Here is a 25182-nt window from a genome sequence, read left to right as displayed (position 1 = left end):
GGGTTTGTAAAAGATGACCACGTGGTAACTATCTTATTTGTTCTTACATTTTCAGAAATGAACATAAAATTCAGATTCTTTTAGCTCACTATTTCATTTAAATGAGACTTTTTTTTTAAACCACACAGTTTAAAAACAAAAACAAATACAATGTATTAAAACACATAATAACAAGAGTCTACGTGTAAAAATATAACTTTTACATACACAATTTCAAAATAATGATACGTTTGCTGTTTGTTGCATAAAATTTACAAATGTATTTCATTACTATATAACTGGCAAAACAGGAGGACAGATGGAACATTTAGACCATTTTGATGGATTATGGCATTTACTCAGTGCTGATAGGTGGAAAAAACTACTTGAACAGGGATTTTTTTTTTTCTTAATACATGCCAAGATTGTGTGGCTGCAAAAATAGAAACGAGTTAGAGACAAAAGGATGCTGACAAATACTTAACTAGGAGCACTATTTGTTTACTGCACTATACACCAAAGTCAATCATTATAAAGATTCACGATGGAAGTTGGTTCAATTGTGCCCAGACGTCAAAGCTAGCTATCTGATGAGTTGCTGTGCCATAGCTTGATCTATGTTTCTATCAAATATGTTAAGTATAAACTTCATTCATACTGGCCAGAGAAATACTGCACTACCCCTCCTCAAGAAAGTGCAACTTAATGCTTTAGGACTTATAAGGCTTGTTATAATGCTGCATGATGATTGAATATTGGCATTTTTCAGACAAAGGAGGAGGCAGTTAAATCATCTACATCTTAGTAAACCCATTTTGAAAAAAAAATCAAGAAAGCAACAAAATCAATCAGCTCTGTCACACTACTTGCAATTTTCTTTGATGGTTTTTGAACTTTACTTTTTTTTGTTTTTGTTTTTTTCCAAAAATCTGACCATGTATTCAGAAACGCCTCACTGCACACTACTTCGGCTACACATGTAGGTAACACTTTAATCATTTTGTTAAATCACAGCCACTTTGATTATGTTATGTTTCCGATGATATAAACATTGGAAGGCACAGTGGTAACATTGTAGCATTCTAACCTTGTACCTCTGAAAAATCCCAGAAGAGGGTCACACACGCAACATTACAATTCAGACAAACTCCTTTTGCCATGTCTTAGTAATGCTGCTTGTAATATCTACACATGATGTGACTTTTAAGTCCTGTGTTCCCAAAAGACTGGAGAAACAACTTTCTACTTATTTATGAATGGAAAGCAACATCAGGGTCAGCATTTCATCCTGCACTACCACCCCTCCGGAAGCAGAGTTGGCACTACAGGTTACGATAACAAACCGGGAAGAAGGGACAGAAATAAGACCCCCCCCAAAAAAATCCGTATTTACAGTAAAATCTTTCTTTTAAAAAAGTTAATCAGTACTATTTTTTTACAGGAGAAAAAAGTCTGAAACAAATGAACAAAAGCTTACCATAGTCACTAAATTTTTAATATATATTTATATATATATTTATATATATATTTGTCATAGGTCTATAAGATCCATCTGTTCCTCCTACCCTAAGGAATGGCTAATGTCATCACCTCGCTGTCATCAGGACGTTTGCTGGTTTTGTTACTAGGGCAGCCGAGCTCCCTCACTCGCTATCCAGTAATTACAAACACAGCTGACTCGAATACCAACGAAAACGTTCGTTCATGTAGTTTGCTTCAGAAGTACACTTTTTCATTATTGCAAGTTTACAATTTTTAAATTAAATATTTTTTTCAGACTTACAAATTAATTATATTTTTTTTTTCCAAAAGAAGTTTAGGCACAAATGCATTGTTCCACAGTGTGGAAAGATTGCCGTTCAGTCTCTGGGCTGCGCCCCAGCCTGCTCACACCGCCTTGCACGTTCTGAGTGATATGTTAGAGAGGCATCCCTCAAGCTGCACTTTTTTCTTTCTTTTTTTTTTGTTTGTTTTTCGGTTTTTTGATAATTGGGAATGCTGAAACCTCTTGCGTCTGCGATTCGTAACTACTCAGACTTGTCTTATATTACAAAAAAAGGGGTTAAGGAGAAGTGTTTATGTGGGTTTAAGATAATACAGCTGTTACGGAAGTGGTCTCTTGTATTAACGAAGCAACGTGGCAGCTTGGACCTGAGGAGGAAAGGAGAGAGGGAAAGTAATTAGCACCCCGGCAGCAGAGAGGAAATGCTCTTTCTAAAGTCCTCTCCATGGGGAAGATCCGAGTCTGGGGAGGGGGGCCGCGGCGGGAGTGCCAGGGAAGGTTCCATGGGGGACGCACTTGCCCTTTCACATCTGTCCCATGTGGTTCGACGCGTCGCCCATCCCAGGGTGCGGGCCCGCCAAGGAGAGCGGGGGTGGCTCTGAGGACACCTTCTCCTCCTCCCTCCTTTTCAGACACGCGGCTTTCGGGTTCAGGTTTCTCTCTGGAAGATGGAAGCACAAGCATTCGGTTACTGCCGAGCCGAGGCTGCTGGCAGAGGGCGGTGTGTTCCCTCCTGGGGGCCCCCTTTCTCGGGTTTACCCGACAGGGCAAGGGGGTAGTTAGGCGTGTGCTCTGCGGGGGCTCCTCTGACCATCTAGAGGCTGAAAGCGCGGTGGCCTCAGAGCCCCTTTACAGTACAGGAGAGTCGCCACGCAAATGCCACGCTCAGGGCGCACTGCCACAGCCCGAGTGGAGCGCAGGAGGCTCCTGTCGCTTACTGCAGGCGCAAGGGGCGCCACCGCAGATGCAGACGCGGATGAGGACCGGCCTGCAATGGACACAACTACTCTGAGCGGTGCCAGTGTCCCCTCTGCCCCTGCTCAGGGCAGGCTCCCTCCAGCTCCCTGAGACTCTGGCTTTGTAGGGCGCCCCTGGTGGGTACTGACCTCGGACCTGCTGCTCCAGGCTGAGGATGACGGCCACAGCCTGGTGGAGGATCAGGAGCTTGGTCTGCGGCTTGTCACTCTTGAGGTGGAGCTGCACCATGCGGCCCAGCTCCTTGAAAGCCTCGTTGATGTCCCGGACCCGCAGGCGCTCGCGGGCGTTGTTGGCCATCCTCCGCTCCTTCTCACGCTCTGCCTTCTGCTCCGGTGTCAGGTCCTCGTCGTCATTATTGCTGCGGGACAAAAGGGACGCGGCATTTTCTAATGGTGTGGGGGAAAGAAGGTATCGAAATTATCTTTGCTTTCTTCCAGAGTATTCGCGGAACGTTTCCATCTCAAGCTCTGTCCTTAGTAGAGTTTTACATGCACTTGAGCTGGGGATTGCTTTGGATGGCTGTCACGGCCCCTCGATATTAAACCCAAACCAAACAGGAGAGGTTAACGTTTGGGTCCAGAGTGTGCCTGTGCCGATTCAGGAGGCGACACCCTGCAGAGCAGGCCAGTCACCTTCGGCTGGAGCCACGTCGCATGACCACAATTCAGAGTCAGACTGAAGTTTCTTTTTAAAGTTTCTTTTTAAACTTTCATATTGTGACATCTGAGACTTAAGGGAAGTGACTGCGAAGCATTCTGACTGATGGTCAACCTGAGCATAACGCAACCAAACAGGGTTAGGAAAAGGCCCTACACTGACGCTGCCAGAGCAGTGGGGGAGAAGACCTTTGTCCAGGCCTCACCGTTAGTTTGCTTTAAAGGCCTGGTCATTCCACTTAATGCTTCTGAGTCTCTTTTTCTCCCCGTATAAAATAAGGTTAGAAAAACACGATCTCCGTGGCCTTTAACATTATGGATGTTTATGATCTAAAAACAAGTTAGGGAAACCTGAGTTGACATGAGCTACGTAAAACAAACAAAACAAAACAAAAACTGAAGATCTACCCATCAGAGCTTGTGGCTCACTGTGAGTCAAAAATGAAGCCAGGAAGCTAATCTCTAATTGTGAGAACAGAAAATGCTGGCGATTCATATCAAAGGCATGGCTGGACCCTGTAGAGTCCGGAAAGGTAAGATTACTTCTGTTTGTGGGTGTCATGCTGACACAATAGAAGAAACTTCTGAAAGGAGGGCAAGTAAGATGATGGGCCACCTGGAAAGCAGAGCATAAGGCAGGCTTCAGAGCATCGGGGCCTCACCTTGGGCGATTATGTAAAAGAGAGGCGTGCGCGATGTCTCGTGTCAGGAAGGCAGAACTCAAAGAAGAGCTCCCAGTGGATTAGTTTGATTTGATATGAGCAAGAGAGTTTTGGTCATGAGAGAGATCAAAGGTAAAGTAAACTTCACCCAAAGTAACGGGCTCTCCATTAGGAAAAAACGAGACAGAGATGACTGTCTGAAGGACGCTAACTTAGATTCAAGCATTGCTCAGGAGAACCATGAAGGCTGACCTCTACTTCAAATGCCACAAATCTGCATGTTCCCAGGAAAAGGTGTTAATCACAGCGCTTCAGAGCTGGAGGACATGTGGGAAGTTTCTGAGTCAAGACAATGTACACTTAATGAAGTCGGCTTAAACTATATTCTCCGTGTTGGAGAATCTCTGGGTAACTTCCAAAGTGCAACAAGGATCAACTGTGGTTGCGGAGCCCCATCAATCAAGAATGGCCGTGATATCCTTGGTTGCAAGCACATGTTGCACATAAAGATGGCCTATGTGAGCCAAGAACACTTGTAAGGGAGGGGAGGAGGGAGACACCAAAGACACAGGCTGCCAGACTTGGCTCATCTCCCCAAAGGTTGAACTCCCTTCCAGATGGGACTGTCTGCTGTGGATGCGTGCTAGTGAACACACCAACCGAGCCAGTCGGAAAAGGCGCTGCCATCTGATCCCCCCGACTTCCTCTGCTGATCCTTCGGAAATCAAGCTAACTATTAATTCACGTCCACATTCCACTACACAGATAGGATATAATAAATGAAAAGAGAACAGAGTCAAGTTTCTGCTGAGCCTGTCCTGAAGTTAAAAACTGGGGGTAATATTTTTACATATCAAACATGTGCCATACCTTTCAAAGGGTGGGCCTGAAAATGGGAAGTGTTTTCCAAAGGTATTCAGGCTAATGATTAATCAGACTGGTTATGCAAATAGACTGCCTCGGTCTGAAAAGCACTGCCTCACAATACAGTTTTGGAGACATGAGTCAATGTTATAAGAGTGGCCTTTTAAGATATGAAGGTTCTTAACAGCAAATTAAAATGTTGTAGGGAAACTTGCATAAGTTATGGTCACTACTTGAGTTACCCAGAACTGACTGGGCTAACAGAGGATGTAAGCATGTGAAAGCCCCTCCTGGGGATCTCTCACCAATGTGGCCAGGAGTCAGGAGGCCGTAGTGACGGTGAAAGGTATAAGCTAGGGGCTTTTCATGTTTTTGGAACTTGTGGTAGGACATGTAATAGAATTTATCATAATAATTATAAAGGCGATATGAAAAGGTGGCATGTTCTTAATTCCTACAGGACACTAGATACAACCTTGAGAACAACAAACAGCCTTTAAAAGGAAGGTGTAGTCTTAGTACTTTTCATTTGCAAATCAAAACCACCCAATGGAATTGACATAAGGAATACGGGTGGCACCGTATTAAAAAAAACCTGGTATCAGATTAGAGTCAAAGTTCAAGGAGATAGATTCTAATTTAAAAATACTGAATACTGTATTTAAGAAAACCAACCAGAAGCTATTTTCCTGCAGTTGTATTTTCTATAGGAGGGAGAGAGAAAATTTGCAATTTAGGTGTTGTTTTATACACACACACACACACACACACACACACACACACAAACATCAACATGTTTAGGATAAAGCTGGGAAATCAGTATTTTCTCACTTTTGAGGTAAGAAAAACATTATAGTTGCATATACATCAACTGAGTTTTCAATATCACCAAGATCCCTTTTTAGAAATATTTTAGAAAGAACACTTCTGACCAAATTTGTAGAGTAAGTATAGTTTTAAAAATCAACTCTTCATATTTGAGTCCATTACAAATTGTTTTTACCATGTACAATTAGCCCTGGGTCCAAATTCACAAATGCACAGACATTTCAGGCACCACTAGAGTGCAGGTATCTTAAACGACACGCCAGCAACTCTAGAGCAGGCCTTTAAATTTCTTTTCAGCTGCAGATTTACCTGCCAGGAAAAAACTGAACAGTTTCTTCCTGTTCTGTTCACTTCATCAAAGTCCAATAAAGGAATTAAATGAAGCGACAGTATTATATACTGTTACCTAGATCTTGACCTAGTAATTGATTTGATATCCTTCTTGTCGTCATCTAATTTCTTGTCCTCGGAAGATTTCGTGTCTTGCAGGTTCTCATCGCCCTCATCGTCGGATTTGATCTCAGAGCTGCCGGAGGAGACGCTCTGGCCCTGCAATCCTGGTGGCATGCCTACAGAAAAAAGGAGACCAGGTGACGTTTCCACCAAAGACTTGATGCACAAACGCACACCCCAGACTGCAGAGCTGCGAGCTACACAGTTCATACTGCTCAACTGTGATCCTTCTGTCACTATTTTTTTTTTTGGTGCTACCTGGTGAAGTTTCAAAAATGCACCTGCGGAAGCAAGTTTTCTCTGCATTGGCTCGGGGGTTAAATTCTATTTTGCAATCTTTTGGAGTAGATGGTAATTTCACTGTCTACAAAACATCAACTTAATTGCAATGAAAATCATAATCATGAAAATCACACACCTCAATGTTCTGATTAAGAACCCAAGTAAATATCAGCTATTATATTGAGTTTGTTCCATATGCAATGATTTAATAGAAAAATGTCCTTAAAATATAATTCCCAGGGAGTACGCTAAATATGTACAGTCAAGACTTCAATAGATACCCTAATGATATTCTGAAATTAGGATTCTCTTATCCTCAAAGAGTAATCAGCATTTAAAAATGGCACATATGGAAAGCAGATAGCTGCTCGCTGAAGAAATTTAGAGCTTTCTTACTGCTCAACTTTCAAGACCATAATACATTTTACAACTTGACCCTAATGTAATCATTTATTTCTAAGGCAGAAGCATGTCTATTGATGACTGCCCTCTATTTGCAATCTGTGGTCTAGAACCCTGTCATTCAAAATTTGGCCCATGGGGCAGGAGCATCTCTGCCATCCAGGAGCCTGTTAGAAATGCAGAATCCCACACCTACTGAGTCAGAATCTGCATGCGAACAGACCTCAGGTTTAAAGAGTGTTGATCTAGGATGGAGAAAGAAAAACTAAAGGCTCTTTAACAGAAAGGTCCTTCACATTATTAGTATTTAAATAAAAATGGGGAGGCATGCCCATATAAAGTTAACACTCAGATTAGTACAATGTTTAAAAGGGTGAAAAAATGCTCATGCATATTCCTGTGGTAGTGCTATCATTTTTATTCTAAATATGAGGGGAATGAGGAGATGTTACTTAAGTGTTTCCTGGTCACCTGGTCAGTCAGTCCCACAGGGAGCGTCTGACAGAACAATGTCCCGGGGTCATGAAAAGCCCACTATGGTCAGTGGTGTGAGGCAATCCTTACGGGGCTGGATGACTCAATACTGAAAATCATCCAACCAAGTTCCATTTTTAAAAATGTACCTATATTTCCTCTAATCTTCAATGACAAAAACAGTTCCCTTCCTTCCTGTTCATTTGGAAATATCATTTTCAGGCTACAAGTAACCACATTAGAGGACCTGAATACGATGTGGAAATAGCTAAAATAAAATTTCCTCTCATCAGTCTGTTGTCTCGGTCCCTGCTGAAATGGTACCAGGATTTCAGAGGATGTTTGAAGAAAACAGCTACTGAAGAAACACAATTAGCCAGCTATGTTCTAAATACTTTCCCATTTACTTACCATTTTTGTACCAAATTTGATTCTTGGTTTTCTGCCAGTGCTTCCTGAGGGATGAATGCCAAGTAAGCTGGGGATCCGCACTAGCTCTACTGCTAAGCGAGGTCAGAGTGCCTGGGGCGGACCTACCTCTGTAGGGGTCCTGGGGTGGGTTCAGGTCAGGGGAGGTTGCCGACTGGACAGGGAGCTGCGGGACCGGGACCTGGTTTGGCACAAGAGAATGGCTGCCTCTCAGGGCCACGCTGTCTTCGCGGTGGGCCCCAACCTGCAAGGGGAGAGGACCCATAGGGTTCAGTGGGAAGCAGAGGTGAGCCAGCGCTGTCCTGGGGTAGCAAGCACCTGATGAAGGAGCACCGGCCTTTGCGAGACAAAACTCCCAAATGCATTTCACTAGAGGGCGCTGAAGGACCGCACATACACCTAGAGTGCCCCGCACAGCCACTTAACACTCAGCGAGATGCTGTGCCGTGCATCCAGTGACAAACATGGCAGAGGAGCTCAGGCAGGTAAAACGTCAAATTGTCTCCCAGGGTGCTGCAGCGGAGCGCACTGATTCGTACCCATCTGTCTTCTATCATGTCCGCCAACAGATCTGACAATTATCTTAATGCCCATATGCTTAATTGTGGGCTTCTCAATTCCCCCATTGCTATCGGAAATCCTACAGGAATTTCAATTTGGCATTCGACTTTCATTTCAGGGGATAAGATTCTCAGGCCTGCCATTTTTTTTCCATAATGCCAGCTAAGCCTGTGACAGCGGAAGCTGCGGCAGTATGGGACGCAGCCCCTGCTCGGTACAAATATAATAAAATGTCACCTGGCTTTCCAAAACTGGCAGCCCATTCCAAATTAATGTTTACTGTATTTCATCGGCTGCTGAGTTCCAAATCCAAAGGGGGACCGTTGCTGCCAATGCCACCACACCGGAAAATGTACCAATAAAGGTTTTATTAAACACACCAGTAATGCCATCATTGCCATGCAAAGATGTTTGGACATTTTTCCACTTTTTTTCACTATTCTGATCCTAGGAAGACACCATATTGTAAACACTCTTTATGCTTCCAAGAATATAATTATAGAGTACAGCACGATGACTTGGTCTGAAATAAAAAGCTGAGCTTTGTATTAACTACTACTACCCGCTCCGGGCCCGGAGACGGAGAACCCGGGGCATCGAGGCAGCAACGGCCGGCTTTAGAGCGCACGCTGCCCTACCGCAGAGCCACGAAGCTCCCGCCAACTACGAGGAACCTGGGTAGCTGCATTTCTGTTTGCATTTCCAACTAAGTATTTCCTTAGCTTGCTGTTAGGTGAACATTTACACAGGACAATGAGTCTAACACTAAAAATATTTATCCATGAATTTAGACTGCTATAAATAAAAAAAACTTGAATTTTTTCCAATCCAAAATATAAAGCCACAGAGGAGAATCTTCGCTTTGACTACCAAATGTTTAAAAAGAGAATTTCCACAGGATGCAACAACGGTAAGACCTGAACTGAAGACAGTAGCATTCACAGACCTGAACAGAGCCCATGCTAGCTAAAGGCAGCCTGGTAGCAAGCTATCGCCTTTACAGACTCAGGAACAATACAGAAAAAAGTAATTCAGGATCGGGAGGAAGGGTCAATAAATCATACTAACTGCTCAGATTCAAAATATAGCAAGAATAGTACAGGATTCAAAGACTTGTGAGCATCATGAAGTATAAATTAATGTTGTAGGTAAAAGATCCAAGGAGACCATGCTGTGCCCATGTCTTTTTCTGGATCACTGTGAATGGTGGTTATTTAGTTTCTGTGTGTGTGCAGCCAATGTGCTGAGACTCTGATGATCTCCCAAAGCTGTCCATTCCACCTTCACCACAAGTAGGTCTCCTTGCACATCCCACCACTGGTCCTAGTGTCAGCTTCTGGAGTTCCATGGAGTGAGTGTAAGCCCTTCTCACATACGGACACCATGCCCATGCTACTCCATCTTTCACCTGGAACTCAGGCCTGTGCTCTGACAGGCAGACCGTGCCCACGGTTCGTCCAGCCAGTCCTCACTCACTGGTGGTATATGTTTCTATTTTCCCTTCCAAACAAAGACTGACAGCTATTTGCCATTCCAGTTTAGATATGCCATTTTTATATTTGGGCATTTTCCAGACAGATTGATGACTATCCTTTCGGTCTAAGATGTCAACTTGTAAGCCTGAATTTTACAGGCCTTGATCAAAAAGGTCACTTTTTAAATCTCTCAATGTTAACCTAAATAATTACCTTAGTGTTGATTCGTATTTATTGGTGTTTCCAGCAGATTTAATTTCTTGGATTTCCACAAAGGAAGATCTAAGTTGGAATCACTGAAGGTAGCCACAGATCTGAGCATAGCAGAGATGCACATTCCTTCTATTTTAGAATCATTCTATTAAAACTTTCAAGCCTTATTTGTAGGCATCTATGATGTAATTTAAGGTTATAGTTTGCTTTTCACTTAAAACATAGTCAGACATTGATCCTGAAATTTCTTTTTTCCCTTCTGGATCACACACTGAGTTTAGTTTTTACAAGAGAAAAAAGAACTCACAACCAATTACCTTTATATTTTCTTTGCCTCAACTATTATGAAAGACAGAGTAACTGAATGAAAAGACTCCAATAACAAGAGTCAACAATATCTAGATTCTAAGTGTAACTGGTTTTTTTAATAGCATATAACCATGGGTGAGTTCTAAATCCAAAATGGAGAAAATAATACTAGAAGTTTTAGAGAATAAGTTCTATGTTTATTACAAGAAGAAGCAATATGAGAAACAACTGGCACACAATAATAACAGATGCTGTTCTGTGTTCTGACCGAAAATACTTGCATATTACAGAAAATAAGGGCCTATGTAGTTCGGGAACCCTCAGAACTCAACCCACCCTCACTTACGATCATCTCTGCACTTTTATCTCAATTTTATTTACATCCATTTGATTTTAAATCTTTCTCCTGCACAATGACAGTAAAATCTTAAATGTTATTATTATAAATATGTTTGAGAATATAGTTGTTCTGACTATGTTTTTGTTTAGATTGAAGCCATACATGTTACCTAATTTTATATATTTTCTACAGATCATTTCAAATCATCTCAAGAAATACATAAATTATTTTCTATAAAGGAAGCTGGGGATGAAGTTATCCTAAATGTTTCAAGGCCTTCCTAATAAACTATGTGTATTCCAGGTCAAACGAACAACTGATGACAGTCCAGATCCATGGTAATGAGTTTGAGTCTCCAGGATCAAGTCCAAGCCTCTGGCTGTCAAATAAGATTCTAATCTGAAGAATTAGCTTTGCTTTGCATGTTTCCTTAACCACAAACAGCATGTCTTATTTACTTCTCTTTCAAAAACATTATTTCTGGTCACATAAAAGACAAGGAAAGAAAGACAAGAGATGGCCAGCACAAATCCATCACTAGGGAAACTCAGAAACAAATGGAGGAACCAACACCACTATCTGTAATGACAGGGTCAGGATTCACCCACCTTCCATATAATAAATACAAGATAATGTCACTAGAAAAAAGCAGATTCCTTCAGCCTACAAATAAAATCTAAGGATGGTGTTTTAAATTTTTTTTTAAAGAAAATTCATACTTCATCAAAGCCTTATTTTGATAACCTTTTTACCTAGATAAGCAATAGTTCAGAGTTAAAAGCCAGCCTATGAAAACAGTTCATTTTATTAATACTGATTGTAAATTTTTTGCAGTCTTTAGGAAGAACCTTCTTAGAGTCATATACAATGTGGTTTTAGACATATTTATGCTAAAAGTAAAAGATAGAAATAAAATCTAAAAAATATTCAAGAATTGTTAATTGGTCAAAGTGTACGTTTATTAATTCAACAAATATTCACTCATCTAGTCCATGCTCGTCACTCTGTGAGGTGCTGGGGACACAATGGTGAAGAACCTGGATGTGGCCCCTTCCTTGTGGAGCTTATAGTGGTCCTTGTGGGATTTTTGTGCCCTGATCAATTTAATGTGGCAGTTTTAATAGTAAGAACCAGAACCTCATTCAAGATGCAAAAGTGACAGCTATCAAGGGGGAGGGTGGTTGGGGGGCTAGGTGAAAAAGGTGAAGGGATTAAGCAAAAACAACCCCCAAAACTCATAAACACTTGCCAACAGCATGGTGATTCCCAGAGGGGACGGGGTGGGGGAGGCAGAAGAGGGGAAGGGGGATAAATGGTGACGGAGAGAGACTTGACTTCAGGTGGTGAACACACAGTACAATGTACAGATGATGTTATAAAATTGTACACTTGAAACCTATATAATTTTATTAACCAGTGCCACACAATAAATGCAATAAAAAAAGATTTATCATGAAGATTTCTGTACTTTAGGTTTGGGACCTAGAAAACTCTCAGGACCTAAGGCTGGTCTCTCATGAGCGATCCCAGCCTCTCTCCTCCCTCTGCTGCTACCTGTTTCTCTCCGACTTCTGCCCCCTCACGATCCAGCTGGACTCTTCCTTCATGGTCTCTTGGGGTGCATTCTTCAGGTCTGTGCCTGCTGCTAACCCCCTCTCTGCTTAGTATTTCTGAGCTCAGGACGTCAAGATCATCTGATGGCCCAGCTCATTCTGAAGCAGACATGGGCCATCCTTTGAATGGGCCACCCCAGGATCATGTGATCTCAGCATGGCTGCGCCTCCCGCAGGCCCTGTCGACCATGGCTGTTATGTGCAAATATCTAGGTTACATTTCACCTTAGCTCAAGTTATATTCAAGCTGAAACACTGCTATTTAAATTCTCCTGTGCTAATTTACCATTGGGAATAATTAAATAACTTTAGAAGTGCATTGCTTCTTTTGAATCTGTATGCGCCAGGTAATTTTAAATAACCTTACTTTCTGAGGATGAGACTGATATATCAGAAGCACTTTCCAATCATAGCATATAGAATTTAAGGGCTTGGAGAGACTTGGAAACCAGTTAGGCCAAATTCCTCATCCCACAGAGAAGCAAGCTAAGGCCAGAAATGGTTAAGTGACTTAGTGAACAGCCAGTTAGAGACCTGAAACAAATTTTGAACTCAGAAAACTTGTAATATTGAACAATTTGATTGGGTATATATTCAGGGTGGGGCAAAAGTAGGTTTACAGTTGTTCATATGGAAAATAATACAAAAATCAATATACAAGAATACAAGAATAAACCCTGTGTTTTGCCTACTCACAACCGTAAACCAGTCTCCGTACAGATTTAAGGGACAAAAGGGTTTACTTCCTGGAGCTTTTGTTTTAAAGGTGTGTGTGTGTGTGTGTGTGTGTGTGTGTGTGTGTAGATACAGCTATGGATATGAAAATCATTTTAGTTTTCTTTATCACAGAGGAAAAAACATAATGGTTCACCAACTCAGGCCAAGGCCAAGATGTCTAACTAAATTACAAAATTTAATATCTGCCACAACTCCTCCAACATAAACAGATTTAAAAGATATGCAGCCTCCAATTGGGTGGCTCTTGGCAAGGCTGCTTTACATGGGGATGCACACAGCAATCTGGTAAATACCCTCATCCTGATCCTCAAGCTAACAACAAACACCCAAACAAAAAAGACATTCAGTGCTTCTGCTCTCTTTGTTTCCAGGGAGTACTGTGAAAGTAATTATTCTGTTGTATTTAAGAGGCCTATTTCATGGATGGGAAAATGTATTAAATTTCATTTGGCAGTTATTCAATCCTTGTTAATGTTATCTCCAGAGATAACTGCTTCAAAACAGGCTTTCAGACCTCAGTTCCTTCTCTTCTACCATAATCCTTCTAAAAGAGTGCAGGTGGGAAATTTAGGAAACTTGTCATCAGTTTCTAGACCAAGTGATAGTGACACAAAATGAGAGATGCTGTTAAAGCACTGCAGTATCATCAAAATGGGAGTTGGTTATTAATAACATCTGGTTCAAAATTTTTCTTTTGACATAGGTGATTCTTAAAGAACTGGACAAAGAAAAAGGTCCTGGGAGCTTCCAGTTTTCTCTCTTCTCTTTCTCTTCTTGTTTTTCTGTATTCATGAAAAAAAAAGGCGATGGGCTTTTACTGTAATGAGACACCCACTGACATAGAAAACAGTTTTGGTGTCTGTAACTGTAATCGCCCCGTGAAATATCAATTATGCATGACAGTTGTAGAGTGCTAGATTTCAGTTTCAATTATCTTGCCATATCTCTCTGTCATATTAGAGGAGAGCAAACTTATTTTTCCAAATGTGCAAAATACCGTTTAATCCACAAGTGCACCTTTTAAAGAGATGGGACGTGGTCATGCAAACTTTGTTTAGTAGCCACCGGTGGGAACCTGGAAGTTCATGAAATGGCAGGAGATGGATACTGTGAGAAACACCAGAGCACCAAGAGCCTGTAGAAAACAAGACCTACCACCCATAACCAACTCTTTTGTGTGAGGAAGTTCTAACATCTAGGGTACCTTTCAGCCACAAATATGATTTCCACATTCCCCAGTTTAAAAAATAATCAGAGTATATATTTTTTATTCATTGGATTAAACGTCTGAAGGACTTTTCACTAAAGTAAGATCTGGATTCAATTCTTTTGTTTGGAATTTAATTCTTGAGAAATGTTTACTGGAAGACAACTTCCTAAATGTCTTAAGAACACCCATCATCCCACCTCCACCCTGCTCCCCAGAAATCTCACAGCTTCACTTCCACTTTACCTGAAATTAAGGTGATTCCTTATTGAGAAATTCTTGGAGATTTATTTAATGCTTATTTTCTGCAGATAAGATAATTTTCAAGAGAAATTGAACATGATCTAAATGACCTTAATCTTGGCAGTGCCGACTGGTTATGTGATCAGCTAGGCTGAAACTCCTATGATGTCCACCAAAATGCTTAAAATTCTGTGAACTAGTTCGAGAGATGCAAATGGCTGTTATCTGATTTCAGTTCACCTTTTTTTCTTAACTCATAAGTTCCATCTATTAAAACTGTTTCATTTCTCTCCTCTGTATCTCCACCCTTTGCCCCCAATTTTTTACATCATTTTCCTACAGGGGAAACAGTAACTGGATGCGGCCCACAAAGCCAGTACTTCGAGGGGTGGTTAACAGAGACCTCCCCTGCCCCAAGTACAGGTTCATAACAGGGAACTGAAGTTAACCCATGCCTACTGAAGAAGCCCATCTAGCAAAGAGATTATGGTGACATTTTGTAATTATCTGCGAGCAGTTTCTCTTTTGGGGTGAAGGAAAGACAAATGAACACTTGATGTGAACTTTCAGGTCCCTGCAGTGCAAGCACACCTGTGTGAGTGCACAGTCATGTCGGGCTTCCACACACAGCGCCCTGCAGCTAGTCCAGGCGGTCCATCACCACGGTTTATCCTTACCTGACTAGCCTTTATTTTTAAAATGCTTTCTTTATTATCCAAGTAACACATGCTTACTGTAAAATACTTGGAAAGGAAGTGGAAGTGTGAAGAAGCTAACCTAAACAAATGAAATGGTTCTTCCCCATTACTTTCTAAATACTAACCTTTTAAATGCCATATTCCCTGCCCATCACTTGGTCCCTTGCATATCAAGATCACAGCATGGATTTTCCTTATTCTATGGATCAAGTCTAAGGTTATTACCTATACACACCCTAGGGCCATTCTAGTTCCCTCCTATTTTTAAATTCCTTAATGTCAATCTTCAGCTACCTACTCATGACCTCTCATCTGCACTGTCACTCCCGCATCGCGAAGGTTTGAGCAAATCCCTCCCTGCCCTGTCTCCCACGGCTGGTTTGCTCCGCACCACTCCCCAGCCACTTCTCTTTTGTTGGTCCCCCAAATCGCTGTATTCTAACTCCTGGGCTGCCTGGATCTCCAGAGCGCTCATCACCTTGCCGAGCACGGACAGGGATCTTCCCTGACTGCTCACTGTGATCCCCACCCTTAAAGCGCACCCAAGGACACCATTTAACATGGCAGCGCTTACACATCCTGACCTCTCTGCTGTTGTCCAGAGCTGCAGGTGTCCCCAGGGCAAGGATGGGGTGTAGAGATCACTGTCATAGGACTGTAGCATTGCAATGTGCAATTAGATGCTTCCTAGTAGTAAATGATGACACAAATGGCGGGTCTGTGATAATATTTATGAAACCTAACACCTTTGATATTGTTAAATATACATTTAGCATGCGTCTATCAAATAGTAAATATTTCATTTAATTCAACAAATGCCTTTTGACTATTATATACATGGCTCTATTTTGATATTTTCAGAAAAAAATTATAAAAGATGGACACAACTATTACTTTATAGGCTCTTATCTTAATGGTGGATTAATATAATTACTAGATAAGGCAAAATAAGATGAATGTCATAAAGGAATACAGGTCATGCAGGACTTTAAAGAATGGGCGAAACCTTATCAGATTGAGAAACCAGGGGCTGCCTAGAAGAAGGTGGCATTTTAGACAGGTTTCAAATAATGGGTAGAATTTTGATGTAGATTATCTAAATATATTTTTAGAAAATTGACTTTTAACATTAATTAAATAGCAGTTCAACTTTAAATGAAAGTTTCAATTTTAAATTGAAAAGTGGCATTATTTAGATCTTATATGTATAAGCAGCGAAGGACTGCATATTAATGTTTTCATATTGTCAGACAACATATTTCAGACAAAAAGCAGGTTTTTGTAAATCCCTTCATAAACCTCAATGGCTTTGCTACAAACTGAACAACATAGGGCACTGGGACACAAATGGTACCTCACTGTATGTGTGTATTATTGGCCCAAATGATTCACTCTTATTTAACTGCAATGAAGTCTTTCATCTCCCAATAATAGCTTCCATATGACCAGTGGCTCTGCTATAAAGAAGATCAAAAGCGAAAGAAAGGATTTAATAAAAGAAAATGACATTAAGAGTAGCATTAAATCAGGGAAAAAATACCAATATCCAACTCTTTTTTTGTTGTTGAATAAAGCTCCACAGAGTGTTCAGCAGCTTCCCCAATATGTCATGAAAAGGCATTTTACAAGCAGTAGGCATGGGCAAAATCCATCTGTGTATGTCTCAGAGTGGCAAAGATTAAGTTAGGGGAAGTGAGGAAGGGGGGTGGCGAAGAACACCCCATTTAGTGGCGGGCTGGAGAGCAGGTAACAGACCAAACAGCTGGCTTCACATTTAAAGAGTACAACGAAATGTGTCAACGGCCGACATCCATCCATTTCTGTCCTTCCCTGTTCTAGTTAATGGAGACAAGACTTTTTGGTAATCCCGAGTTTCTCAGAGAATCATAACATTGCTCAACTTGAGTACATGAGTTCTGAGAAAGGAAGTTTTCTTTGGCAATGCACAGTGACTTGATATGAAGAGCCAACTTCCCAAACAAATTTTCTTCTAGTTCTTAAAAAAAAAATTACAATGTTAATCTCTATTCCCGACTGGATAAACAGCTGCTAATAACCTCCAGCTCCCAGGGGAGGAGGCTGCTTCCTTTCATCTTCAGACTGGTGGACATCTGACGTGCCCTGGACTTTAGTGATTCCACATGTTTCTTACTTTGCCTTTTTCAAAACTGCTCTGGCACTGGTCTTGCCAACTCAGGTTTCTTTTCTCCCTTTCGCTTAGATGGCATCCACAAACTCAAAAACACTCTGGGTTACGGGACTGCTTATTTGAAATTGCAGTTCTTTTACTGTTGGTGTATTTGAAGAGGAAATTCAAACTTAGAATACCTAAAGGAAGCTAAGGCCTGAGACTTCTGCAGCATTTGAAACCCTGTGAGGGAAATGACCATTTTGGTTTCTTTCATACTGAGCTAATTATTTACTCAAGGGCTGGCTGTGTTCAAAGATACTCAACTTCTAATGGCCTCGCTAATGCGATTACTTACTTATATCTGTTTGTGTCCTAAATGAAGGAGCCAACTTCCACACCTTTTCCTCTACAAGGAAGTGCCCTGCAGAAGGTGACAGGGCCAGCCCGTCCCCAGGGACTTGCTCACTTGTTCCTGAGCACCTGCTGTACTGGTGACCTCAGTTCTACACCTCAAGATTCAGACATTTCGCAAAACAGCTTTTTAAACAAAACCCAGCTGTTTCCCATCTAGACTACAGGGGGGGAAATTTGGGCAGCTTACAGAAACATTACCCAGAGACTACCCTTCTCCAATAACTTTCACACACTTTCAGCTCCAAACAAGACCCGTCCGTGAGCAGAAGCCGGGGAGAAGGCAAATGAGAAATTAAAACGTGGCAACTCAATACCTTGGTTTTTGATAATACGTCCAATTACCTGCTTGAAAATGAACATGCTACTGTATCAGGACAATGCTTCCCCAAAGACGTCATTTAACTAATAGTGGACAGGTCTTGTGGTTGAACTAAAATTTAGAGTTTAAGACAATTTAAGGATATAAAGGAAGCTATAATTATGCACAACTGTGAATGTCAACCAATTAGGTAGAATCCTTGCCTTTCAGAAATGTGGTTAAAGCTTTTTTTTTTTAGATTTTCATTTGTAAAGCTGCTTTGCCTAAACCCTCTTCTTATTTTGAACGCACTTTACACTTCTGTTTTCTAAGCAATTAAGATACTTTTGACTTAAAAAATTTACAGCCACAATAAAAGTTAAAATAACACAACGACCACAGATTTTGAAAAAATATAAAATGGCCAAGGCCTAGTCTTCTTGGCTTTTAAACACTGCCAAGTTGCTCCAGTATTTTCTGTTTTGGTATGAATGACATAACTGAATTACTTCATGAGCTGCTACTTTAATTCCTAAGGGTGGAAAATTCCATGAGTTAATTTAATTTGGATGTAAAAAATATACATGAAAACTTGCTCTTCCTGTGGACTCCCATGTGAATGCTGTGCTCCAAAGAGGGGCTCTACGCCCAGTGCAGCCCTGGCTGGGAGCTGCGGGGGCTGGTACCACCGGGCAGTTTTCTTACCTCCATTTGGCCTCATAAGATCCTATATTTTCTGAATTTTTACAAACCATGTCTATCTATGGCTCTGTAATACCCTTTCTAGCCTGTCTCTAAAGGTCAAATTACTACACAGACTCCAATGTTCACCCTCTTCTGAATGGCTTCTGAGGTCACTTGGCAATTCTATTCTGCATTGCGGTAGGCAAAGACCTGAGTTATGACCCTCCCAGAGTCAAAGGCCTCAGTATCAGAGACATCTGTGTACCCCCAAAGGATCTGAAGCACAGAATGAGTGAATGAACACCTGTGTATTTTCTAATAGATACAATATATATTCCCCTACCCCAAATCTTCTTTCTGGGGAAAACAAGGGTAATGGTTCTTGCTTAAAATGCAAAGGTTGTACCTTTTCTAAATGATGGATGTTTTAGCACTGTGTCCTTGTTCCGAATAAAAGTTCAATAAAAAAGTTATTAAAAGGGTATACTTGCTTTCCCCTCTATTATTTAAAAAGAAAACACAGTAAAAATATGATGAGGTCATAGAGTCTGTTTTAAATATGCTTTTATATTTTAAAAGTGGGGAAGACAACAAGATTTTGTTTTTATTTACAGTTCATGATGCCAGGGTGCTAAACACATCCTTTAGGGGAAAAATAAGAAAACGAGGCTCGATTTGTCCCAGAAGGTGGAGAAAGACTGCTCTTTGGGTATGATGGTCCCATGTAGACCAACTGTCTTGCTTCTAGGTCACAGGCCTGAATTTTAGTAAAATAGGTATTGGGGGGAAAAATAGGGGATATACCTAATTTGGATCCAGTGCTGTGAGATCTGGGCATGCATCATGTCCCAACCACTTGTCTTAGGGGCTGCTAATGGAGTATAAATGGTCACACTACTGTGGTTGTATTCAAAAGCTCTTGACTTTTGCTTGAATTAAAGCATAAATATCGAATGGTGAGCCCAAGGATTCTGAAGGTGATGTAACTAATCCATGGTTAAGAGGATTTCTTTAAGTCAGAGAAAGACAAATACTGGATGTTCTCAGTTATATGTAGAATCTAAAAACCTCCCACAAACTCAGAGAAATAAGAGAGTAAAATGGTGGTTGCTGGGGGCTGGGACTGGGTGGGAAAAATGGGGAGATGTTGGTCAAAGGGTACAAATTTCCAGTTATAAGATGAGTAAGTTCCAAGGATCTAATGTATAGCACAGTGACGATAATACACAAAAAAGTATTCATGCGAGGGGATGGAGGCATCAGCTAACCTTACCATGATGATCATTTTGCAATATGTGCGTGTATCAAATTGTCACGTTGTACACCTTAAACTTAGATGCCAATAATATCTCAATAAAGGTGGGAGAATATTTTTAAATAAAATAAAAAGAATTTCTTTAGGTCCTTTTCTCTCTCTTTTTTCCCCCCTCACATTTTCTTAAAATAAAGTACCATATTGATATAGTTAAAACCTTTCCATTGAGAATGTTAATCTGCTCTCAGAATTATTTGATAACTGTGGAGACTAGGAGAGATGGTGGAACATAAAAGCTAGGCAAATAGCTTAATTAAAGAAAAAGAACAACACAGTAGCTATAGAGAGATGACACTGATGACTGGGGCTTTGGGTAACTGTAACAGGCTATTTAAAAGAGAGTTCCAAGTGCTCTGAAATAGAGGCAAGGGCCTCTCAAACTCAGTCTGGTTCCATCAAGAACAAGTCTTTCTGGACAAACCTTATTTCCTCATTCATGGGAATACTGCATGCCTGGTGTCTTACGATAATGCTACGGACAAAATGAGGAAAGCGTACTGCATGAAGGAAAAGTTAGGTGGAGGCAACTGGTGGAAATATTAAAGTCAAAGAGCAGGGGATGGTGAAAGCGCAGAGAGAACCTCTGTGGTTTTGAACCTCCGGCTTTCTGCTCTATGTTCTCACCGGTCAACACTTTTATTCATGGCTTTGACGTGGGCGTCAATGACACCCATCAAATTTGCCAACAACAGAGCTGGCAGCAGATGTGCCTGACTGAGGACCCAAAGAAGACCTGAGGCTGGAAACAGACTGAAGGCCAAAGCATGAAATTCAAAGGTGTTACGTGAAGTTTTTCTGGCATAAGGATAGTGGAGAGATGTGTGGCTTATGGATTTCAGCTAATTACAAGTTCAATATTTGTAAGTGGGATGATGAAGTCATCAAAAATAGCTAATAGGATCTTGCTAGGTGGCCTTTAATGAAGATATAATATATTGAATGGTTTTGGTGATAGGTCCATCCCAGTCACCCTGATGATACCTTGAGCACTGTGTTCAGTTTGAGACTCTACATATTAAAAGGTCCTAAAAAAGAAAAGCAATCTTTATACACTGGAGAGAATGCACTGGAAAGTCACAGAGTCAAAAACTATTTTTAGGGTAAATATTTGAAGATATAAATGTCTAGCCTAGAGAAAAAATATTGAATAGACTGTCTTCAAATAACTGAGAATTTTTCAAATACTTGTTGGGTTGAATTAGGGTAACTGTAGGCAGAAAAATGAGGGCTGCACAGAGAAGTAAATTTGGGCTGGACTGGGGGAGAATTTTCTAACATATGCTGGAAATCACTTTGTGGTGACTTGGAGTTACTCATCCTTGAAGGAAGGAGTCTGACAGAGACTAGCTGACCACTTGGCAGGGCATTTGTAGGGGGATTTGGATAGAGATGCCTTCTAAGGTCTCTGGGATACTATGGTAGTAAGTGCTTAGAAATGAAGTACATGCTAAAATATATGTGGAATTCTGTGGAATCAAAATCCATGAAAACGTAACAGTGAAGATGGTAAAGCCTCTACGGATAGTATCTTTGCTGAAGAGGTCCACGTAGAAATAGAATTTCCTGACTTCTGCTACTTCCATGACTATGTACCAATAAATGCTCCCCAAGATATCACATCACCGCCCACTACCCTCTCTAATTGCCAACTATTATTGGCAAAGCTAAATAGCAACATGTGGCAGGGAGCCAGGGGCAACTGAAGAGTTTTCTTGGGTTTCATGAGTTAAGTCGAGTAATAGAACGGTTTGTAATACCAGCCACAGTGTTGAAATTGCTATGGTATGAGGTTAGAGAGGAAGTTTGTTGCAGCAGCGCAGGATTTAGTACAAAGAGTGCTGGTCTCACTGCTCGCCCCTCTGGTTTTTAATCCTAGCCAGCCATTAACTAGTGCATATCCATGCTTGGGTCACTTCCCCTTTCTGGGGTTCAGTCTTCAGCAGTAAAAGAAGGGCCAAGAGCTAGATGACCTCTACGTGCTTTTAGAACCAAAATTCAATGGTCCTAAATCTTAGGAACTATGAAAACAAAACAAATTTAAGTTGTTTGTCCTCTCAGGCCCCATGCAGTAGAAGTTCTCCTATATTAATGCCAATTAAATTAAAAAGTGCTTCTCACCTAATGAATGTTCTTCTGATAAATTCTTTTTAATTCAAAATCAAACTAAAAATGTAATCGATAAGAAAGGAGCTGGGCAAAGATTGGCTTATATCAGAGCTTTCTGAAATGTGCTAAATCCCACTTGGGGGTTCCAGGAAGGGGTCACAGGGGATGCCAGAGGGGACAGGTGTAGGTGCAAGTTCACAGGGCTCTTCCACACCAAGTCAAGTAGAGCAACTCGATCCTTACGAGATCACTCCTCCTCTACCAAGTGACAACATGATCCTTTCCTCGGGATAAGAGAGCTGGGCCGCCCTCTCTTGTGGAGCCTCACTATACTGCTGGGGCAATTTTTTTAAATTTTATTTTTATTTTTTATTTATTTATCCTTTTAATTAATTTTTAAAAAAATATATCTTTTTAAAATTTCAGACAGAGGAAGGGAGAGGGAGAGACAGAGACAGAAACACCAACGATGAGAGTGTCATTGACTGGCTGCTTCCTGCACGGCCCCTGCTGGGGATCGAGCCTGCAACCCGGTCATTTGCCCTGACTGGGAATCGAATTGCAATCTCCTGGATCCCAGGTTGACGCTCAACTGTTGAGGCATGCCGGCCAGACAATGGCAATTTGTTTTTAAATGTGTGTCCTTTCCTACTAGCCTGTGAACCCCTTGTGAGCAGACACCACCTATTAGCATAAAACCCGGCATTTGGTTACCATTTGACAAATGGTTTTGAAATGAGTAAGTGGACTTTTAAGAAAAAAGGATCTGGGAACCACATTAATATTATATATTAATAGTATAGGAGCTTTTTAGCTAAATGATTCTATAGCTGCTGACTCTACTGACAAGTAATTAGGCACACATACAGTCACATGAAGACAATTTTGATGTGGGTTTTGTTTCTGTTCAGTTAAAAGGCGAGATTAGGTCATCTGAAAGGCTCTCTGTTTCAGGGCTCATCTGTAAACCTGAATACTGAATGATTAAGGGAGAGAATTGTATTTGGAAAACTGCCACTTCAATAACTTATAAAAAAAATCTAATGATTTAATATCAGGATTAACCATGGAGATATTGGAGGCACAGAGGAGATTATATCTGAGTAAGAGTTTCTGACTAGGTTAGTGACAAATCCAGCTGTTTCTAAATTCTCCCACACGCAGAGGGTTCTGCTTAGAGTCTATTAGAAAAGTGATGGTTATGGTAGAAAAATTAACTTTAAATTTATTACTTCAAGGACCCTAGTAAGACGAGTTGACACTCTTGCCACTTTCCACAGACAAAGTGATTTAAGAATAAGTGTGGATTTTAATCTAGAAGGCTACCACATGGGAGGGAAAGTTCTTCACCTTGACATTTGGGTAGAGAGCTGCTCTGGGAACTTGGCCATGAGACACCTGGAAACTTCTTTCATCAACAAACATTTATCAAGATTTGGAAATCACAAGCTCTTACCACCTGAAATTAATTCTTAAAAGGCATGTCTACAGATAATCTCTGGGGAGGGCTCATGGTAGTAAAAAAGTGCATGGAGTATGGGGTCAATATAGCTGAGCTTAAACCTAGCTTCATGACTTGAGACTACTCAAACCTTCTAAGACTCAGCTAATACCTAAAATGGACACCGTTACCACCCTTTTGAGCTCTTGTGAAGACTGCCTTCTATAATGTATATGATGCACCCAGCAGTGGGCCTGGCAACTTGTCAAGCACTCAGAAAATATTAGTTTCCTTTCTTCCTTTTTGAGTGATGATTTGTTTACTGGGAGTAAAACAAAATGCAATACCTAGTACTTAAGGAGTTTACAACATAGTTGGTAAGTCATACCTACAAAAGGTATATATAGCTATGCATAATTGGATAAGATAAATATCCATAGTGCTAGGAATGTAAAAATAAAATGACTATCAGGAGGAGGTAGCAAGGGAAGGCTTCCTGGAAAAGGCAGAATTTGAGTAAGAGCTCTAAAAACGGTGGGATGAGATGGACAGAGAGAAGTGCACAGAGCCAGCCAATCCAGATAGATACAAAAGAAGTAGATTGTAAGAACACACAGGGCAAATTCTGATACCATGCACAGACTAGTACTGCTGAAAAGTTTCTGCATACTGAAATATCTAAACATAAGGCTTTTGGTAAATGGTAACGGGACTTTAAAAGCTGGGCTGGAAAATTGTCTTTATCTTGTAGATAATGGAAAGCTGGTGAAGGTTTTGAGCAGGAAAGAGCATGGGCAGATACTATCATCGAGAAAGCCCACAAATCTACACTACTCACCCTAGAGTTATGAGCCATGCTGCTGTGAAAAAACCCCCTTTCATTGTACTAATACTTAGTAAATCACTGAAGACCTACTTCAGAACTCCAAGGAAAACATTTTATGAATCAAAAGCTAAGTACAATATGTTAGCAATTAAATGAGATAACATAATAGCCGAGGCAGAACCACGGTTTTTCCCTACCACGATTTCAAGCTGCTGCAGAAAGAAATGCTTATATCATCTTCCAAGTTATCAAGCCATTTCATTTTGATTTTCAGAAGGCGGGGAGAGAGGAAACGAGAAGAGTGCGGAGGTCAAGAGGATTCAAAGCTGCGTGTTCTTTAATCAGGAGGCATTACTAAGGAGAGCCATAGAGGAGATCTGCTGGGACAAAACCTGCCCGCTGGTGTTCGGTTCCTGCCCCTCGCTCCCGCTCCCGCTGCCGCAGCCCAAGGTGTGCGGGGAGGCCCAGCGCCGCGCCGTTTCCGGCGCATGCCTCCCACTGCTACTTTATTTACTGCAGCTGGCCAAAGTTTTATAGCCTGTTTCATGTATTAAAATTCAAATGTGGAAAACATTACCAGTATCCTCCTTGACTTTTTTTGTTGTTGAGGGGAAGGGGGTGGGTTTTTTCTCTCTTCCCCTTCAACTTCCTTTTTATTGCGGAACGTATCAAATGGTCAAAGGCTAACTTCAGACTGACTGAATTCAAAAACTATTTCCTTTGTTCTTGGGTTTTTGTTTGAAAATTTATACCAGTCTGCACAAGGAAAGAAATGATAGC

At 41.0% G+C, this 25182-nt stretch overlaps 1 protein-coding gene across 27 annotated transcripts in view; it reads right to left on the bottom strand.

The window, feature by feature from the left end:
* Window positions 1-1784: 1784 nt before the first annotated feature.
* The window catches only part of TCF4 (transcription factor 4), a 331234-nt gene continuing 307836 nt past the window's right edge, over window positions 1785-25182 (bottom strand). For 11 of the 27 annotated variants that reach the window (XM_081150294.1, XM_081150289.1, XM_081150283.1 and 8 more), the window contains 5 exons: window positions 7899-8034; window positions 6157-6319; window positions 2869-3098; window positions 2283-2423; window positions 1785-2130 (listed from right to left, as the gene is read on the bottom strand). In XM_081150294.1, the coding sequence (XP_081006420.1) occupies window positions 2287-2423; window positions 2869-3098; window positions 6157-6319; window positions 7899-8034 (666 nt within the window). In that variant the 3' untranslated portion in view covers window positions 1785-2130; window positions 2283-2286. Of the gene's footprint in view, window positions 2131-2278; window positions 2424-2868; window positions 3099-6156; window positions 6320-7898; window positions 8035-25182 lie in introns of all 27 variants that reach the window. The other 16 variants (XM_081150309.1, XM_081150291.1, XM_081150308.1 and 13 more) reach the window with 3 other exon arrangements.

The sequence above is a fragment of the Miniopterus schreibersii genome (genome assembly GCF_964146895.1).
Source record: "Miniopterus schreibersii genome assembly, chromosome: 10".
In the NCBI taxonomy this organism is placed as follows: domain Eukaryota; kingdom Metazoa; phylum Chordata; class Mammalia; order Chiroptera; family Miniopteridae; genus Miniopterus; species Miniopterus schreibersii.
Note: the sequence above shows the minus strand (reverse complement) of the source record. Positions and strands in the feature narration are given on the sequence as shown.